Source organism: Larus michahellis, chromosome 21 (assembly GCF_964199755.1).
Source record: "Larus michahellis chromosome 21, bLarMic1.1, whole genome shotgun sequence".
Classification (NCBI taxonomy): Eukaryota; Metazoa; Chordata; class Aves; order Charadriiformes; family Laridae; genus Larus; species Larus michahellis.
The window spans coordinates 4,227,598-4,246,727 of NC_133916.1; the positions used below are offsets into that span (position 1 = coordinate 4,227,598).

The 19,130-nt window shown below is 54.2% G+C and overlaps 2 protein-coding genes across 6 annotated transcripts; both read right to left on the reverse strand.

Moving 5' to 3' along the window:
• Positions 1 to 1,202: 1,202 nt before the first annotated feature.
• Positions 1,203 to 6,549, reverse strand: LOC141733700 (pepsin B-like). 5 transcript variants are annotated; one of them, XM_074564454.1, is made up of 10 exons: positions 6,480 to 6,549; positions 5,372 to 5,802; positions 4,328 to 4,478; positions 3,773 to 3,890; positions 3,382 to 3,500; positions 2,590 to 2,789; positions 2,303 to 2,425; positions 2,078 to 2,222; positions 1,749 to 1,847; positions 1,203 to 1,474 (listed from the first exon to the last, which is right to left on the reverse strand). In XM_074564454.1, exons 3-10 carry the CDS (start codon positions 4,451 to 4,453, stop codon positions 1,322 to 1,324), a joined length of 1,083 nt encoding a protein of 360 aa, XP_074420555.1. In that variant the 5' UTR covers positions 4,454 to 4,478; positions 5,372 to 5,802; positions 6,480 to 6,549; the 3' UTR covers positions 1,203 to 1,321. The 5 variants fall into 5 exon arrangements, with proteins under 5 accessions (XP_074420555.1, XP_074420554.1, XP_074420552.1 ...); XM_074564453.1 differs by having other exon boundaries at positions 6,306 to 6,512; XM_074564451.1 differs by lacking the exon at positions 6,480 to 6,549 and adding an exon at positions 6,198 to 6,412.
• A 1,745-nt stretch (positions 6,550 to 8,294) lies between these two features.
• Positions 8,295 to 11,931, reverse strand: LOC141733608 (pepsin B-like). The gene is made up of 9 exons (XM_074564189.1): positions 11,864 to 11,931; positions 11,358 to 11,511; positions 10,822 to 10,939; positions 10,202 to 10,320; positions 9,634 to 9,833; positions 9,358 to 9,480; positions 8,986 to 9,130; positions 8,634 to 8,732; positions 8,295 to 8,447 (listed from the first exon to the last, which is right to left on the reverse strand). The coding sequence occupies exons 1-9, from the start codon at positions 11,917 to 11,919 to the stop codon at positions 8,295 to 8,297; spliced, it is 1,167 nt and encodes a 388-aa protein (XP_074420290.1). The 5' UTR covers positions 11,920 to 11,931.
• Between the last annotated feature and the right edge of the window lie 7,199 nt (positions 11,932 to 19,130).

A 19,130-nucleotide genomic window follows, 5' to 3' on the forward strand; every position in this document is an offset into this window, starting at 1 on the left:
TGCACCGGGATCCTACAGCTCCTTGCACCAGAGTTTTACCCCCCCTTGCACTGGTGCCAGAGGCTCACTGTGCCCATGGAGGGCTGGCGGTGACCTGGAGATGTGCTGGGTGGTGGAGAGCAGGGCGCTTGTCCCCCTCCAGACAGGACCCTCGGGGTCAGGCCGCTGCCAGGTGAGGCTGTGCGGGGATCGCGGAGCTTTTTGTGTGAGATGAACTCTGCAGGGACTGGGGGTGGCGGCGGGAGGCAGCGGTGGGGACCCTGCCCAGCCCGAGGCAGCAAGCCAACTGCACCCCGAGTCCCCAGGGCTCAGTGTCACCCTGCCACCCAGCTGCCCGTGGCACCAGGACGGCATTTCCCTCTCTGTGGCTGGGAGCTCCCCGCTCCGCAGGACCCGCCGTGGCAGATTTGGCTGGAAACAGCAGATTTAACGGGTGGTCACATGCCCCAGCGGGGTGACTGTCATCTGACCGGCAGACGGGTGTCAGACAACGGGCCATGGGCCCTTCAGTGCTGCATCTCCTGTGCATCGCCCCATGCTGCACCTCGATGAGCAGCATCCTGGGTCTGGTCCAGGCACCTGGCGCTGGACCAGTCTGTCTGACACTGCATCCAGCAGCTCCTCTTGGAGGGGAATCCAGACACCCCAAGTTTTGGTGACATCCGCGTCCCAGGCACGCCACCCCCTTCCTTCTCATCATCCATCCTTCGAGGCTGCAACAATGAAGAGATTTACCCCTCGAGAACAAAACCAGGGCGTTTTCTGCAGCCTGAGTGTCCTTGCGTGACACTTTTTAATCCCTAATTTATTTGCAAATACGCGTGGGCAATTCCCCCAAACCTAATGAACTGAGAGCCGTTCACACGTAGCTCCTCGTCTCTGCACATCCTGCTCCAAACTGGTTTCTGAAGCCTCCAGTGATGGCTCCAGCTCAGCCCTGGGGTCCCCGAGCCTTGGCTAGCACATGGTGCAGCCTGAATTTCTCCCAGTCATCCCAGTTTCCCAGCCAGCCCCAGCAGGAATCCGGGTCCCGCTCAAAAAGGAGACCCCAAATTTGTCATCGCTGCAAACTCAAAGTGCTCCGTGCACAGCTGAAAGCCCAGGCAGCACCTGGAAACCTCCAGCATGAGCTCAGACTTTGGTGTTTTATTAAGAAGAGCTGTGCCAGATCATGCTCAGCCGCAGCCAGACGAGACACGAGGCAGATTTGCAGCCCTTTATTCACCACAGGAGAGTTGGAGACTATTCCTCTCCGTACAGGGGTCTGAGGGAGGATAAGGTTTTGCGGGGACAAATTATCCACGGGCGATGCTCAGCATCCCTAGGCTGACAAGGCAAAGCCAACTCTGTTGTTGGCCACGTCGAAGATGGAGTAATACTGCCGGAGGAAGATGTTGCCGAGGATCCAGAGTGGCTGGCCGCTGGCAGAGCCCACGTACGTGCTCTCGACCCCAACGGTGCAGACGCCGTCGATCTGTCGGGGGGAAAGAAGCAAATTTCAGCGCCGGTGAGGAGCATGGGGGATTTGTACTGCCCCTGCCTTCATGGCTGCTTTGGCTGGGAGCAGGATTAGACCCTCCTTACAGTCGCATACAGGCACGTAAAAAACCCCGTGAAACTGGGGGCTGGGCAATATGGCACTAAGGCTGCTGGAAACCTCTGTTTGAAAAGAACCTCTCATTTTTCTCCTGGGCAAAACTGCCCTGTGACGGTGAAAGGCGTGTTGGGAATAATAAAATCACACCTACGTTTAAGACATAGACAGAGGGAGGCAGCGGTAACTGGGCTCCGCTGATGGCAAAGTACAGGGTGGGCATGCTCGGCACGTCGCTGCAGTCGACGACAAACTGCAAAAGAAGCAAAGAGGGGCAGAGGGGTCAGGTTTAGCATGTTTGGAAGAATTATTGTTGGTTTACACCACTGCCAGGGGAGATGCAGCACTGCAGTGTTGTTTCAGGTGGGATGTTTTGCTCCAGAGGTGCCGGGAGCCCTCCATCGCTCCGCATTACCCCCCCCAGGTGCGTCCTCATCCCACGGCACCAGGCCCTCATGTGTGCGGGGCATCCTTCCCACCTACCCCGTAGTCATTCTCCTCTGCACCCAGCGCCTGCAGGAAGGCTGACATGAATTGTCCTGGGATGGTCAGCAGGAACGTCCCGGTGTCCACAATCCCATGACAGCCTTGGCTGCACCAGCCGGTGGCCGACGGCCCGATGGAGAACCTGGAGAGAGCGGAAGAAACAGCATCGGAAAAGGCTCCCTCTGTCCAAGACCCCTCTCCAAGCCACGGTGCAGCACTTACTTCTCGATCCCGATCTTCCAGTACAATTCCTCAACCACAGGAGCCCATAAAACCTCTCCGGAATATAGCTGGGGGTCAACCCCTCCGAGGATGACTTCCCCACCGTAATTATAGGTTGGGTTGCTGGAAAGACATGAAATTCAACCCCAAATCAGGCTGGCTGCTCAGCAGAAAGCGGTGTAGCATAGAGGTGTGCGGGGAGAACGTATGGATGGGGAGGGGATGAAGAAAAGGACGGATCCAGGCTGTGTCTGTGCGAGAGAGAGATCCGGCATCACGGGTCTCACCGCGAGTAATAGAAGCTGAAGATGGGTTCAGCGAGCTGGTTCTGCTGCAGCATGTTCTGCATCAGCGTGTTGAAACCGCCGACGGCAACGCCCGGGTAAGCCATGCCCAAAATCCCATCGAATTCCAGGTAGTAAAAGGGGCTGCTGGGCTCATCCAGGCTCAGACCGAACTCCTGGTTCCTGATGACAATGTTCTGGATCTAGAGGGCGAGGAAAGACACTGGGAGATGTCGGCATTTGGGACATTCCCCTTTGACATCAACACCCCAAGCGTGGAGTTTTTAGGGAGACTCAGGGATGGCCAGGAAGGTCATGAAGATAAATCTGCACTGAGAGGTGTTGAGCTCTTCCCCATCACAGATGGGGGCAGCCTGGCTCTTATTCTTTGTCCCATCACCCTTATTATTTCATAGAAATACCCACAAAATGGGTTTGCCTCAGTTACATTAAAATAAAAGCACATTTTCACTGCGTGCAAGTCTCACAACAGAACATTTCGTAGGTCCTGTAACGACGAAGCTCAGCCGTCGGTGTAAAAAGCAAACATTTAATGCCAGAGCAGCGATGAACAGCCCAGGGGACTTGGCCTGGGTTTATTTGCACATCCCAGTCCCTGAGTGAATTTATGCTGACACGCCATAAACCCTACATGGGCGATCCAGGCACTAATATCCAAAATAAGAAGGTACTTTCAGCTACCCCCTAAATTTTTAACGGAATTGGACTGATCACAACCGCAGTCCCTTCTTACCCCGATGGCAGCAACGCACCAGCACATCATAAGGCACTTACTGTCACCGTGTCATACCCTAACAGCACCGACAGGTCACCGAACCCGTAGCTCAGGGTGTAGGTCACACCGATGTCCGAGAAGGTGGAGGACAGGCTGGGGTTGAACCTGGCATGATTCCCTGCACGGAGAGAAGGTCACAGCCCCCGGGTCACACCCTGCCCTGGGTTCAGCATCCCCGTCCCCACACGGGGAGAAATCCCCAGCAAGGGGCTTCCCAGGGAAGGGGCCATCCAAAACCAGCCCCACCGGTGTCACCGAGCCGAGAGCAAACACCAAACCCCCCGTCGGCTCTCACTGATTTCCCTGCTATAGCTGCGGCCCACAGCGTGCGAGGGATGCCGAGATGGGGGAGAAACCCCGGCCCCGTCGTGTCCCCCGGGGGATGCTCACCGCAGGCTGGCGTCTGGCAGTAGGTGGAGGGCACCCACAGGTTGGCAGAGCCGGTGTCGAAGAGCACCAGGAAATTTTGCGGGGGGGTCCCGATGCTGATCTCCCCGAAGTAGAAGGACTGTGAACAAGAGCGTGGGAGGATTTCTCTTTCTGCCTGTTTTTTTCTGAGCGAGAGTTTTCAGCTCTCTGCCCTCTGCTAGCTGAGAAACCCGAACTGCTACGAGCTTGTAGGAAGGGCTCGCAGTCCTCGAGAGCACCCAGGGCAGCTAAAGCACAGAAGGGGGCAATGATTTGCCTACGACATAACACAGCAAGGCCAGGAGTAGTAGATCTGCCCTGTAACCATCAAACCCTGCTTTTTCCGAGAAGGGAAATTAATTCTGGATAAGACGTGCTGCCTCCTGCCTTCGTCTCCCAACATCACCCGGCCCTCAGAGCCGGGCTATAAAACCAGCAGAACTGCCCATGCCCGCAGGCAGCCAGGAAAGGAGGAGGGCATCCCCAAAAACCGGAGCCAGGTGGCTCGGTTGAGGAAGAAAAAGTTTTAATACTTACATCCAGGTAGTTCGTTAGCGGTTCGTAAGCCACAGCGTTACCGAGCTGGTATTTCCTACCAGGGTCCCCTTTGAGGTCCTTCAGGAAACCCTCCGGCATTCCCTTCTCTCTCATCACCTCCCGCATGGACCTGCCTTTCCTCAGGGGGATCCTGCGCGGGATGGAGATGGCAGCGAGATGCTGAGTGGCCGGGTGGCCCCATCCGTCCCTCCATCCCCATTTGCTGAGAGCAATCCCCGCTCCACGGCCGGACCCTGCACCCTCACGCTCACCCTGGCCCTGGCACTCACCTCAGCATCCCCTCCCCGAGCCAGGGGCAGAGCAGGGCCAGCACCAGCCACCGCATGGCCCCGGGTGCTGGTGGCTCCATGGCAGCTCCGGCACCAGCTCGGGCAGGGCAGGGTGTATATAACCAGGAGCCGTGCCCAGCCCCTCGCTCCAGACACCCCTGGCCTCTATCTCTGCACCCACCCAACACCAACGCTTGCGGTGCGTTTATCACTGCAGCCGCCCGGATTTTCCCTCTTTACCCGGCTGTTCAGGCGCTCACAGATTGGCCCCGCACCTCTGATACCCAGACCAAATATGTGACATCTGATAAAATGCCAAATCCTGTTGTTATCAGGAGGTTAAAAGTGTTTTCTCTTGCCTTCAGCACCAGTTTGATCATTCCAGAAAACAAAGGCAAAACACACCCTTTATAGCAAACGGAAATTCATGATGCTGGCGTTCCTCTTTTGGCCCATCCAGGCAGCCAAGGAAGTGCCATGGGGCTGCAGTATTTCTTCCATCCCAGCCTACAGACTGTTACATCCAATTCCTTCAACACGGCTAGCACGAAACAGCGGCGGTGGTTTTCAGCCCTGCTCCAAACCTCCTGGGAACCAGCACATCCCCCCCAAAACCTCTGTCTTTCCAGGCATTTGTCCTTCTGTCACTCTGCCCTTCGCTGCCCTCCAGCTCTGCGAATACCCCCAGGGAAGCTGCGATGGGGGCTGGAAGCTGCTGGGTACAGCAGCCCTGAAAGGTGTAACAGGCCTTTACCTGCCTGGTCGCAGCCGCTCAACCGTCTCCAAAAGACACTTGGATTTGCTGGAGTTTATTATCCGTGTCAGTTAGGCTCAGGTCACACGTCTGGTGCTGTCTCCCATATGCTTTGGGTGATGCTCTCACAGCCAGGCAGGAAAAATCCAGGGGAGTGTGTATTTAGGCATTCATTTCCAGGGGATTTTTAGTCCCAGGAGACCCTTTCCTCCTCCTGGGAAGGTGCTACCAGTCCCTGCCGGGTCACTGGGGACCCATCCTGGCATCTGGTGGCCGGAGGATGCTGCTCAGCCTCGCGCTCCGAAGCCTGGGCACTCATGGCCTGCAGAAACTCTGCCACTTGCTGCCGGGGAGCGGTGACGGTCCCCACGTCCCCATCAGCCTGGCAGCCTCATCTGCGCCGGCCTGTGGGCTCATCTCCTGTGGAAAACCTGAGGAGAGAAACATGGGGTTGTTTTTCCATGCAAAGCTCTCGGCAGCATGCATGTTTTTCCATGCAAAGCCCCAGCTGGACCAAAAGCTCGCGGCTGCCCAGAGCCCTCTGCCTGGGGGACGCGGCGCTGGGCTTTAACCACGTCCTTTAACACCTATTGCTTCGAGCACCCGCCACACGCTGCCGTTCTGTTCCCATTTTGCAGGGACCAAGACCAAAAATCCTTGTCCGGATCTGAATGTCCCCACGGGTGTCACCAATACACGCAGCCCAGGGAGGAGGCAGAAGCGGGACAAGCGCCGCTCTCCCCGGGGTCGGGCAGGAGCGTCCCCGCTGTCCTTTGCTGTAGGGCACTTGCAGACACCCCACTCCCCGCTGGCACTGGGGACAGACCCCAGCAGAGCCTCGGTGCTCCCATCCGAGCTTTGAGCCAGTGGCAACTCAGGAAACATCCCCCCCCCGGCGCCCCTTTCCTCCTCCATCGCATTCCGATGGATCTGCCTTTGCTTGGCCGAATCCTGCAGGAAGCAAAGGGAAGAGCAAAGGGCAGCAGGGACACGGTCAGCCGTCACTTGTCCCTTCCTGCCACCGCTGCTGCCAGAGCAGCTTCGGCTCTGGGAAACCTCCCCATTTTATAGGGGAGGAGGAATGCCCTTCCCCGCGATCCGCGCCTGCCTCCTCTCCCTCTCGCTGCACTCAGCCTGTGTCAATATTTTGACACAAAGCACAGAGGAGTTTGTGTCCTTTCTCTGCTGAAATGACAGAGCTATTAATACATCTGATAATGAGCTCCAGTGATAAGGAGCTTCTAAGAAACAAGTCTGGATCCCGGGAAATAGCGGTGTTACCCGAGCCTCCCCCGGCAAAGGTGTTCCCCGTCCCCTTTGGCCACAGACCAGAATTCCCGATACTCCGGCTGTTGTTTCACCTGACTGAATAGCCCCACTTCGGGATTTAGGGGTCATTTGGATGTCATGGCTGACCTAATCTGGCCTCATATTCCCGCTTTAAGTATGGAATTCCCGTATTGCTCTGCGGGAATTGGAGGAATTCCCACTTCCTTTGTGGGAATCAGAGGGCTTTGTTACACCTTATCCAGCTGCAAGGAAGGTTAGTGGGTGGCTTCCCGCACGCACCTCTGACGAGGTTTCCCGGTGCCCAGCGAGAGGGACGGAGCTGGGGACCGACCGTCCCCGTGGCTTTACCCTTGGCCGGTCAGAGCAGCCCTGCAAGTACCAGCAGCAGCAGGAGACAGGACAGAGTGTCCCTGCGGTCACTCCAAGGTCACCGCAGACTGCAAGCAAAGCAATGTCCACCGCCACCAGCTAACTCTGTGTTTGCCTGGGTCGGTGCTGGTGACCATCTCCCCAGGGCGACTGGAGGAGGGTGAAGCTGTTCCGCCCCATTAGGGGCTCCACGGCATTTCCAGACACGCACCAGTGCCTGATGGCCCAGAGCAGAACTGGCTTTTTGGGGAATCCCTCGGGGAACTCCTGTCTCCGGGGCTGTGGTTGGTGTTTAAGACCAACCCCAGCCACCTTTTGGTGTCCAGACGCCTCGCACCGCAGCCTGGGGCATGGTACTTCTCCCCTGCAAAGCAAAGCCCTTGCAGGAATCAGGCTCAGGACACTCGTTCCGGGCTTGGCCCTCCTTGAGGACAAGGAAGACAGAGGCGGGGTGCAGCCAGAGCCAGGATTTGGGGGATGGCAGCTGCCTGCTTTCCAACACACAAGGTCTGCAACGCCCCGCTGAGTCCACAAGCCCCGCAGAGGGGATGGGGCTGGGCTGTGGGACATCCTTCTCTAGGTGACCCTGCTCTGGCAGGGGGGTTGGACTAGATGATCTCCAGAGGTCCCTTCCAACCCTACCATTCTGTGATCCTCATACCCAAGGGATGGGCTGAACCATCTGGAGGACCTACCCCGGGCACCAGCGTGGGGAAGGACCGGTGGCTCCCGTCCCTGCGCTCATCGGGCCGTGAGCTGAGCTGCAGCTCGTGCCTTCTGTGATTATCAGAGCCACCCCCAAGATCAATAATTCACTATAGATAAAGGCTGAGGCTCAGTCCCACAGCCCTTCGGAGCCGAGAGCATGTCACACCCCTTTGCAAGAAACATAAATACGTCAATTTTAGATTTGAAGCAGCCCAGGGGCAGCTTCCCCACCGCTTCCACTGTGCTGACTCTGTGGAAATCTGCCTGGCAGTTCATCACGGCGCTTACCTTGCTGGAGAAAGAGTATCTGAGACACACAACCCATCAGTCTGCGCTCAGTCATCGCTCGGCAAACTCAGAAGGTCAGAGACGGTGTGGGATGTTGGGGTTTATTGGTAACAGGAGACTGTGAAAACACACTTACACAGAAATCCCGGAGGGACAGGGAGCCATGCAGGCACGTAAAGGAACATAAAGGTCCATAGGAACCCCCCAGCAGCGCTGGTTTAAGGTGCGTTTGGCCAGGAGAGGGGCTGGATTCCGCTGCTCCGCTCCTCTACGCCGACGGGGCGAAGCCGACACGGTTGTTAGCCATGTCAAAGACGGTGTAATACTCCTTGAGGAAGACATCACCCAAGATCCAGAGCGGCTGCCCGTTCTGGGAAGGCAGGTAGGTGGCCTCAATCCCCAGAGTGCAGTAGCCGTTGTCCTGTAAGAGGGGAATAACCGGGAGTCAGAGCCTCAAACAAGCAGCAGGACCCTGCCGGCTGGGCTGCAGGGCGGTGGGATCTGCCCACACGGGTAGGAAGAGCGTGTTGGTACTTGTCAAGAAGCACCGGGTCCTTTCCTGGCCCTCAAGGACTCAGCAGGACTCAGCTGCTCAGCTAATACATACGTTCAAGACGTAGGCAGAGGGGTAGAGCGGGAGCTGAACTCCCTTGATGACGAAGGTGATGGTGGGCATGTTGTGGATCTCATTGCAGTCAACTGCATACTGCGGAGAGAGGGTGAAGAGGGGGTTATGGCTGGAACATCACCCACCGAGAGAGGAGAGATACCCCCGTATGCAGGGGTAACAGACACTTTATCCCCTGGCAGTCACCTCGTCCCTCCCTGATGTGCCTGCAGCTCCATGTTCTGCAGATGCCACGTGAGTTTTGTGGGACCTGGTCAAGCCTGTGGCTTCTGGCTCCCTTAGGAGCCTCCCCGCTGCTCCGTACCACCCCCAGAGCATCCCCTGCACTTACACCGTAGCTGGTCAGCTGGGCCCCCACGGCCTGAAGGAAGCTGTCTATGTACTCCTGGGGCATCGTCAGCAGGAACGTCCCCGTGTCCACGATGGCCTGGCAGCCCTGTTTGCACCAGCCCGTCACTGACTGCCCGATAGCAAACCTGGGTGGAAAACCAGGAGAAGGACGTTACTTTAAGCATCCACCGGCAACTAACCCTGTCTCGGCTGGATCGTTAAGTCTGGGATGCTCTGAAACGCAGTGTCTAACCCCCGCCTTGAGCCCGCGCCTTCTGCAGTAGCTGCAGCTTCATCTGGAGGCCGGCTCTACCACCCTGGTCCCAGGAGCTGCCCGGGTGGATGATGCCCGTCAGGTACAAACACAACTCACTCGTTAAGCGCCACCTGCCAGTAAAGCTCCTGGGTCACCGGTGCCCACACAATGTCCCCGTGGAAGAGCCGAGTGTCGATGCCTCCAAAAATGAGCTCTCCCCCGTAGTTGTAGGTGGGTTGGCTGCAAAAACACAGAATTTCAGCAGCAGAGGTTGGTAAATCAGTGCAATACGCATGGGCTAGCGAGGGACAAATTCACAGGGGACCAGCACGGGGACAGGCAGGGGGACACCGCTGCACGTGGGACGTGCAGAGGACCCCCGCAGATTTTTACCGAGAGAAGTAGAAGCTGAAGATGGGCTGGGTGAGCTGGTCCTGCTGCAGCATGCCCTGCAGTGCGGTGGGCGTCCCTCCCACCGCCAGCGAGGGGTAGGCCATTCCCAGGATCCCATCGAAGTCGGCATAGTAGAAAGGCTGGGTTGGCTCGTTCTTGCTGAGCCCGAACTCCTGTTTTCTGACCGTGATGGTCTGGATCTGGAGGGGGAAGGGACGCCAGGTCAGCCTGCACCCTTAGGCAAACCCAAGCAGCCATCGGATGGGATGACTGATGCTCTGAAAGCCCAACGAGCAACACTGCAAGGTCACAGCTGGTGAAAACATCTGCAGGCAGCTGGGAAAATCAGCAGGAATTGAGTTAAAACAAATAAAAACCCAGCTGGGTAACTGACGGTGGCAATAACCACTTTATATTGGTTCTGCCCATCCCAGGCCCTGGTTTTCCCAAGTCTTGTCTACATGAGTTCTGCCCTTAAGCTGTCCCCCAGGCTCCTTCCCTGGGGGCACCCAGCTGGTGTTGGGGACACAGCGCCCAGGAAGACAGGGAGGGCATGGGGCGCGCTCACCCTCAGCGTGTCGTAGCCCAGCACCACCGTGAGCGTGCCGCTGCCGTAGGAGATGTTGTAGGACCGGCCGTTGGAGATGAAGGTGGAGGACTCGCTGGGCTTGAACTTCGCGTGGTTGTCTGTGGGCGAGAGAAGAGGGCAAAGCTCCTGGGCACGCACTTGCCTGGCGACAGTGGGATTTCACCACCGGATGCTCTGCCGGGATAACGCCTGGGAAAGCGGCTTCCCCGGCAGGGAGCAACTTATGAAGAGTGGATCGGGCTGTTCCTCTGCCTCATGGTTATCTCTAAGGCAGGGTTTTGCATCCCAGTTTTGTCTGAAACCCTCTCAAGGGAACAGCCATTGCGATCACAACCACAGCAGCCCCCCAGCACGAGCAAAGCCGGCAGCAGTTAAATCCCCATCACTCTCCCATCGGCAGTGAGCTACATCGGATGAGCTGTGCCGGGGAGCGGGACATCAGCGCTGTGACTTGTAGTTTTGCTCTTCCCTCTGCCCAGCCACAAAAGGTCAGGCATAAGCATCGTGATTTCTGCGCTCTGGGGACACCCACGATGGCCGTAGCGGTTGGGCCATCTTCGTTAGCCAGGCTCCTAAGGGCATCTCCCAAGGCAACTCACAGCACGCCGGCGTCTGGCAGTAGGTGGAGGGCACCCACAGGTTGGAGGAACCGGTGTCGAAAAGCACCAAGAAGTTTTGCGGCGGGGACCCGATGCTGATCTCCCCGAAGTAGGAGGACTGCAGGTGAGAGATGGGGTGTCTCCGTTGGCCACAGGGTCAGGGACAGAGCAGGCTTTCGCCTCCCAGCCCCACGCCGGCGTCCCAGCGTTTTGCAGGGGGTCGGGAACGCCAGGCTCACGCTCGCGAATAACAAAGTAGGCAGGAGTGAACTCTCGCCCTGATTTTTCTCCCGAAAGATGTTATATTAAATATTTATTTTGTTATGCCTTTCATTACATATAGAAAAGCATCACTTTTCACGGCTGGAGGAAAACTTTTTCTAAAGTCTACAATAGAAGCTTAAAAAAGAGTGGGGAGAAAGCAATCTCTCACTCCTGGAGTCTCAGGGGTGAACAGATCCGGCAGCTGGGAAGGAGGAGGGACAGGGGAGCGTGGCGTATGGACAGGCAGCGGGAGGGGAAGCTGGGGAACTCACATCCAGGTGGTTGGTTATCGGCTCATACACCACATAGTCCTCACTGAACTGGTATTTCTTGGCAGGATCATATTTAACTTTCTTCAAGTAGTCGTCTAGCACTCCGGCCTCCCTCATTTTCTGCCGTATAGACTTGGCTTTCTTCAGTTTGATTCTGCACAGAGGAGGGAAAAAAAAAAAACCAAACCAACAAATACAGCAGAAATCAGGAGGAGATTTGGGCGTTTTCAAATTATTAGTTCTCTGGGGTCCTTTGAACCCAGCCACGATGGGAGCCCTCTGCTCAGCTGCCTCGCGTGTCCCCAGGGGCTGCCCTCCCAGCGAGGGATGCAGCCTGGGCTGGGACCACGACGGTCCGTGGAGATGCAGAAGGCTGGAGTCACACCTGGTTAGACTTGGTCGGCATCCTCGGGGACACAGGGCAGCCCGGGTTACAACTGCAGCCAGGCTCCGTTATCTACCCTCTCCCGACTCTTTCCGCCCAGCGGCTGCTGCAGGACACCCACCTCACCAGCCCCTCCGAGAGCTGGAGACACACCAGGGCCAGGATGAACCACTTCATGGTGCAGCAGTTGTCCACCGGTCCACACACACCTCCTCAGAGACCGCAGCAGACAGGCTGAGCTGCTTGGATTCCCCGTTTTTATACCGGGAAGCAGTGACTCCCCCTTATCTGCTAACCTCCGTTTTCCATTACCACCACGCGCACCCCCGGCTTCAAGGGTTTCTTTGTATTTTGGGCCACGAGGATTTTGAGGAGTTTGTGTCCTTAAGCGAGGCGCTCAGGTGAGAATCGAGCAGCACACGTCTTCGATAGCAAGATCAAAGTGTTACCATCCGATAAGGGGCCAGCTCTTATCACAGCAAAGAGAGGAGTGACCCAAACGTCACCGTGGTGGGGCGTTATCTGTGTTCGTCAAAACCTGTTCAAACCTTTTCCCAAAACAAAGGCGCTCGCGGCTCTTGGCGCAGGATGGAAACGCGTCGGACTTTTGTCGGCCGTTCTTCCGCCCGCCTGCAGGGACCTTCTGGCGTGGAGGAGGGATGGCTGCTGGCGTTGAGGCTTTTCCAGGGGACAGTGCAGAGAGCTGGAGCCGGTAGCTCTGCTCCCCCCGTCCCGGGGGCTCAGGGAGACCATGAGGTTTCTTCTGCTTTCTCGTAGGTGGTTTCCAGCACCGTTCTGCTTTCTGGTCTGTCCTTCTCCGCTTCTTCATCTGGTCTGTCCTTCTCCACCACTTCATCAGCCTCCCAGTCTTTCACCATCCTCTCCTCCAGGTACAGCTCGTTTCCACATGTCACACACCCCAGTCCTGCTTCTGCTTTCATACTCTTTTGGACAGAATCACAGAATGGTTCGGGTTCGAAGGGACCTCAAAGATCATCTAGTTCCAATCCCCCTGCCCTGGGCAGGGACACCTCCCACCAGCCCAGGTTGCTCCAAGCCCCGTCCAACCTGGCCTTGAACCCCTCCAGGGATGGGGCAGCCACAGCTTCTCTGGGCAACCTGGGCCAGGGGCTCACCGCCCTCACAGCAAAGAATTTCTTCCCCAGATCTCATCTAAATCTCCCCTCTTTCAGCGTAAAACCCTTCCCCATCATCCCATGGCTCCCCTCCCTGATCCTGAGTCCCTCCCCAGCTTTCCTGGAGCCCCTTTAGGGACTGGAAGGGGCTGGAAGGTCTCCCCGGAGCCTTCTCTTCTCCAGGCTGAACCCCCCCAGCTCCCTCAGCCTGTCCCCACAGCAGAGGGGCTCCAGCCCTCATCACATATTTTTCCTTTCTTTTTTTTTTTTTTTTTTTTGTAAATTTTGTGGAGCAAGTAATTCCCTTTCCATCCTGCATTAAAAGGCAGGTGCTGTGCCTCCCTGCATGGGGGAGGTTTAACCCACCCGTGGAGGAAGCTCTCGGGGTTTAACCCATCCACTGGGGAAATTTCTCATTCGCTTTTTTTTTTTTTTTTTTTTTGTGGAAAAAAAAAAAAAAAAAAAAGAGAACCACAAACACAGACCTCCCAAAACAGCCAACAAACACCCAAACATTTTCGGTACAACCAAAATATTTTCTAGCAAATGGACCAAAATGTTTTCGGTCATAACCTAAATATTTTCCAGCAAACAGATCAAAATATTTTTGGTTATAAGCTAAATATTTTCTAGCAAAGGGACCAAAATATTTTCAGTTATAACCTAAATATATTCTAGACCTCCTCTGGCCCTGTTTGAATCCTGGCTGGGCGCAGCCTGGCTCTTCACAGCGGGGGAATCGCTCTCTCCATCACCCGCCGATAGCCCGGCGTCGCTATCGCTGCGCTCATCCCGTGTCAATGCTCTGCACAGATTTTATTCCCTGGGGAGCACCGGGGAGTATGTGTCCTTTGCTGGATATTGAGACTATAATAAAGCAATTATCTTGTTTGCTAGCAGGATTGATAGAAAGATCAACTTATTAAGATTGGATAAAAAAGCAAATTCTGGCTGAAAGCAAAGAGCAGTTATCAAAACGTCAATATACCGAGTGTTATCTGCAGGTCCCCACGGGGACTCAGCCCTGCCAAAAGACAAAGGAATAAGGTGCCCTCTACAGCACACACAAACACATTCTACTTTTGCCACTTCTTGACCCAAAGTTAGGCAGCACTCGTTTGCCGAGGCGTTTAGTCTAAGAGAAATGGAGGATTTAGGGTTTCTAACGCCAGAGATGCCGTGTCCCTGCGCAGGGCCAGCAGCACGCACCCACGCCGCTCCAAGGCAGGAGCTTCTCGTTGGGCATTTCCCCTCCTTCGCTTGCAGTGTCTTTTCTGGGTTGGTGCAAACAGCTCCAGCCCGGGGAATCCCATCTCTTCCAGATGAATTCCGATCCCCTTTGCATCCCAGGGCCGACTCCGCCACCTCTCCCGGGACATCGCAGCGGTGCAAAGCCAGCGAAGGAGCTGAGCCATGAGCAGCAGACGTCCCGGCCGCCCAGAGGACTGCAACAATTTCAACATGAGCCAACAAACCCTGGTAAACCATCAGCCACTGCAGAGGTGGGCACCTTCTCCCAAAAGCCGGTAGCTCTCGACAGAGCATTTCGCAGAACTAGAAACGGGCTCTAAAGTGGGATCCAGCCTCCCCTGTGACCCAAAGACCTCTCCTGCCTGCAGACACCACTCCCAGGGCCACCAGGGGACAGGAACCTTTCCAAAGACGTCGCCATCACCCTGTATTTCCTATAGGCTGCCAGAGGCTCCGCTTTACCCACGGCAATGGAGGAGAAGTGACAGGTCCCCACTCCAGGACTATTTACAACCCGCTTGCCCAGACTATTGCCATTTACCTCAAGAAATGGTAGCCTAGAACTTAATAAACATAAATATGGGACTGCCACGAGCTTCCCTTGTTCATGAAAGCCTGTTGCTCTCGCAAGCACCGTGTCAGCTGAAACCCTTCCTGAAGGTGCTGAATCCCATCAGAGTTAATGCTCTGCCCCTTGGTCATTTAAACAGTCTCACTCCGTGTGATTAATTCAAAATAGCTCTAGATACTTCTCCTGGAGCACCATCGCTCTCCGCTTGGGTTCTACCACCAGGAAAAGCTGCTGGTGGAGGAAGACCACAGGATGGCATGTGCGTGTCCAGAGCAGCTGTGTTTATGAACCGCACACAAGCACACGCATCCTTTACTCGGTGCCGCACGAGCTGCTTTTAGTGTTTTATTTCCAAAACAGAGATTATAGCACACAGGTGAACAGCTTCCAGCCACATTAAAATAAATATTCCTCTTTTCCTACGCGACCATGAGAAGGGGTCCTGAAATAAACAGCTAGGCTCAAGGTCTGACATTTAAATTCCCAAACCGGGGCAAGGATCAGCCACTTCATGGTGATCTACTCTTGCGAGCTGTTTCCGAAGAGACCTCCAGACCCCAAGCTGATGCTGGAGCTCTACACCCCCTCCTCATCCACCCCAAAATGGTCCCCATCTCCCTGCATCAGTGTCCATTCAGGCACCTGGTGTTTAGAAATGTGCCCACGGCAAGAGATTTTCCCACCGTGATAAGGACTATCCGGAAAACGCCAAGTCAAAGACCAATGGCAAATGCCATGCTGTTTTCAAGCTATTTTCAGCTTCTTCTTGATAGGGCTATCAAAGTTTTCCTGGAAAGAGAAATGCAAATTGTTTCCTTGTGTTTTCCTGGGATAGGATGGAAAGAACAACATGGGGTTATCATCAGTCGTGTTATCTCCCGTTTCCCTTCCAGTTCTTACCTCCAGCATTTCAGAAAGGCATGGAATGACCCTGAAGGAAAGAAAGGGCGAAGGCACACTCAATTAGGAAGTCACAAATGGCCCTATTAGCTGTTCTGAAGTTGATTCCTACCGGGGAAGAGTTTTCAGGGGGAATTTTATAAGCCAAGGAATTAAACTGTGCGTGTCACCACACGATTAGCTCTCATTTGCTGTAGAGTTTGGAAAAACAAGCAAATCAACTCTTTTGCACAGAGCGATGTCAGAGAACCCATGGGAAGACCCCGTGCCTAGAGCAGATCAGCACGACCAGGAGGAGTGAAGCCACATCTTCTTCAACATTGCCCAAAGCACCTCATTCCCACCAGCCCCCAAATTCCACCACTCCAAACTATTATCTTACATTACCCATGGTGGAAAGAGCACATCTTAAAGGGCAGGTACTGTAGAGAGCACGAATACTCTTGCTATGTTCGACCTACATCCAGAGCACATCAGTTTTCCAAGGCAACTTCATGATTTCCTGATGCTCATCTCAATGGAAATCTGGTTTGCACCCTCATGGTCAACTGCCAGCGGTGGCTCTGCCCCAAAGAGAGTCACCAGGAAAGAGTTGGTGGCTCCAGGGCTCAGCTCCTGTATCGCACGGGCCAGAGAACCTCATCCAAACCTTTCTGGGAGTTCAGCTTCCAGCTCAAATAAACAGCATGTGGAATTGTCCTGCAACGATGTCCCCGTGGGTCACCAGCCAACACAGAATGAAAGATGTCTGTCTCTGCATGCGCATTTCTCTTTTTCATTTATATTTTTAAACCTACTGCAGTGAGACTAGCCAGGTGGAAGGCAGCAACCAGGTGGAACACATAAGGACATAGACATTATTCCTTCAGGGGAGGGAGACCCGGAAAACAAAGGTTGCAAGAAGCCCAGCTTGAACTGCACAAGGACAACTGGTGATTGCTGGCCTGGCTTTCAATTTTAAATAAAGTTCACTTTGAAACGTGACAGTTATCTCTCTGCACCACACACAAAAGACAGGACCACCGGATAATCGTCATATTCCATTTATTCTGTATACATTCGTAGTGCACATTAATGTAAGACATGAGCACTCCTCGGGTCACATAGCGCTGCTGCTGTTCTTCACCTGGAAGGTTACACCCGGATGAGATGTAAAGAGGGACTAAATGGATAATCCATAGAAATAACCTGAAGAAGCAATTACACAGCAAGATCAACCCCTCTGGTCAGAGCAACCGAATCCCCGGTGGCCAAAGCCCCGAAGCACCTTTGTTTTTCTGCCACGACAGAAATGTTCAGTACCAAAGACACCAGAACAAGGAACAACAAGGAGAATCGCGCAGGAGGAGAGCTTGAGATCTCACGGATGCATCTGGGCCTTTCCACTGTAAAGTCACAGTCACTTATGGAAGAAAACCAAATTAGATCCTTTCTTTACAATGAGCCCTTTCCCTACCCTGGCCTGTAATTGCCAACTTCAAAGCTCTCAGGATTTCCACTAATGTATTCGCCTTTGGTCCTGCTCGGTAACAGGAATCTAAACCTGTTCTGCTACCTGTGTGCGGCATTTCGAGATGAGCCAAGTTTGGGGGAAAGACAAACTTCCCAGAGAGATTGAGACAGCAGCCCTCCCAGAAGCTGAATTTAGGCAACGCGTTCATTAACGATGACTCGTTAATGCTACTTCACAGTGAAGACACCCCCCGAGAGGGCTGAGCAGCATCACGCGGAGGGACAGAGGAAAGACGTTGGGAGAGAATGGCTGAGAGAACAGACAGCCGTAACACCAAGGCCTGGTTTGGTTTTTCTCCCAGAAAACAGCACGGCTTAGGTAATAAAAATAACAATTCTTCAATAACAACTAACACATTTGAGTCTCTTTGCAGAGATATTGATCCTTTAATCCTCACAATCCAGGCTCTCCCTCTAAGGCAGGTACAACCCCCACATACTCAAACCTCCTTCCCCAGGGGGAAAAGCAGGCACATAAAATGGGTTAAAAGAAAAAAACAAATCCAAAAAGTCTCCCACGATAAAAGACAACTGAGCGCCGGGAGAAGCTATATTCCTACCAACAGGTTCTCAGGAAAGGGAAAGGGAAAAGATGTATTTATGCATTCACCAGGGAAGAAATATCAAGGGAAGAGGTCTGATTGATTAACTCAAACCTCAAACAAGAACCACTTAGAAAGGTTAAGACAGTCAAATTCTCTGCGCATAGCGCACGGCTGCTTACCAGCTCATCCCCTGAACTTCAGTCTCACGAGCAGAGGAAGAAAACCAGCGGAGATGCACCACAGTTCCCAGCTACACAAACCTGCTCCGCAGCGAAGTACCGAAACCCACAGCTCAGCTCATGCTGCCACGTCTTCACCATTACCCCGGCCAGCTTCACTGTGCTGCCCCAACCTTCTCTTCAGAACCAAAGAAATTAAATTCTCAGCAAACACAACCGCTGACTGAACACAGCTCCTTTTCCCAAGTTATCAATTCACTGACAACACATTGAGGGGAACCATCTGCCTCGGCAGAACCGCACTTGGGAGAGCAAGAGATGCCACGGCTTTCAACTCAGCTTCAGGGGCCAACTCCAGAGCAGGTTTCAGGCATAGACGTGCTCACTCCTTCCCTCCTGGTCACCTGCGTGGCAACAGTTGGACGCACAGAGCCCTGGATGAATCCTTCTTAACTCAAAACCACATTTATGGATGCAGTGACGAAGGGTGAGGTAATTCTCCAGGGATGTGATCTTCGCCGCGGGGAATATGAAGGGATAGGAGGAGCCATTGGGTGTCCCTAGGGTAGCTGCCCATCCAAGTAAGCATGCACATAGATATTACTATGCATCCATTGGGAATGTCCAGCAAACCTGCATGGAAGGCTCTCACAAAACTCTGTAAGATCCGTCTTTACAAGGTGCCATAAACATACAACATATTGCAAAAAGATAGTTTTCAACCAAAAGGAAACCGTAATAAGGAAAGACTCCAGAGAGTTTTCAGTAGGGATCCCTCCTGCCCATCAGCCAAACCAAAAAAACTGAAGGAATGAGAAAATGCAAACTCGGATATCCTCATCTTTCAACCCAATACTGGTTTCTCCTCCGAAACCATTTCAAGCACGGCCACTAGAGGAAGCTGCGACACTGGCGAGCACCGTTTGGGCTGTAACACGGGGAGAAATCCAAAATAGTGACGTTTCTGCTCCCGGTGCCCTAAAAACTACTGTCTCGGTGTTCAAACACGACTCCAGTCTTTCCTTGCACTTTCGCACCACCTGAAAAATTGAATATTAAGACGTTCTCAAAGGGTCCTGGCTACTTAAGGCAGACGTCGCTCTTGCAAAGTTTTCCAGAAAAGCAATAAAGCGAGAAAATCACTGGGACACGAACCCAATGCGCACCCTGAAAGCCATAAACTACAACTGGTTTCCTGGCTGCCTGCACGGCGTTTCCCATTTAACTGCTTCAACATCAAACAAACCCACTGCAAACAATGAGCTGTGACCAGCTTTTCATTCCCAAAGCTTTC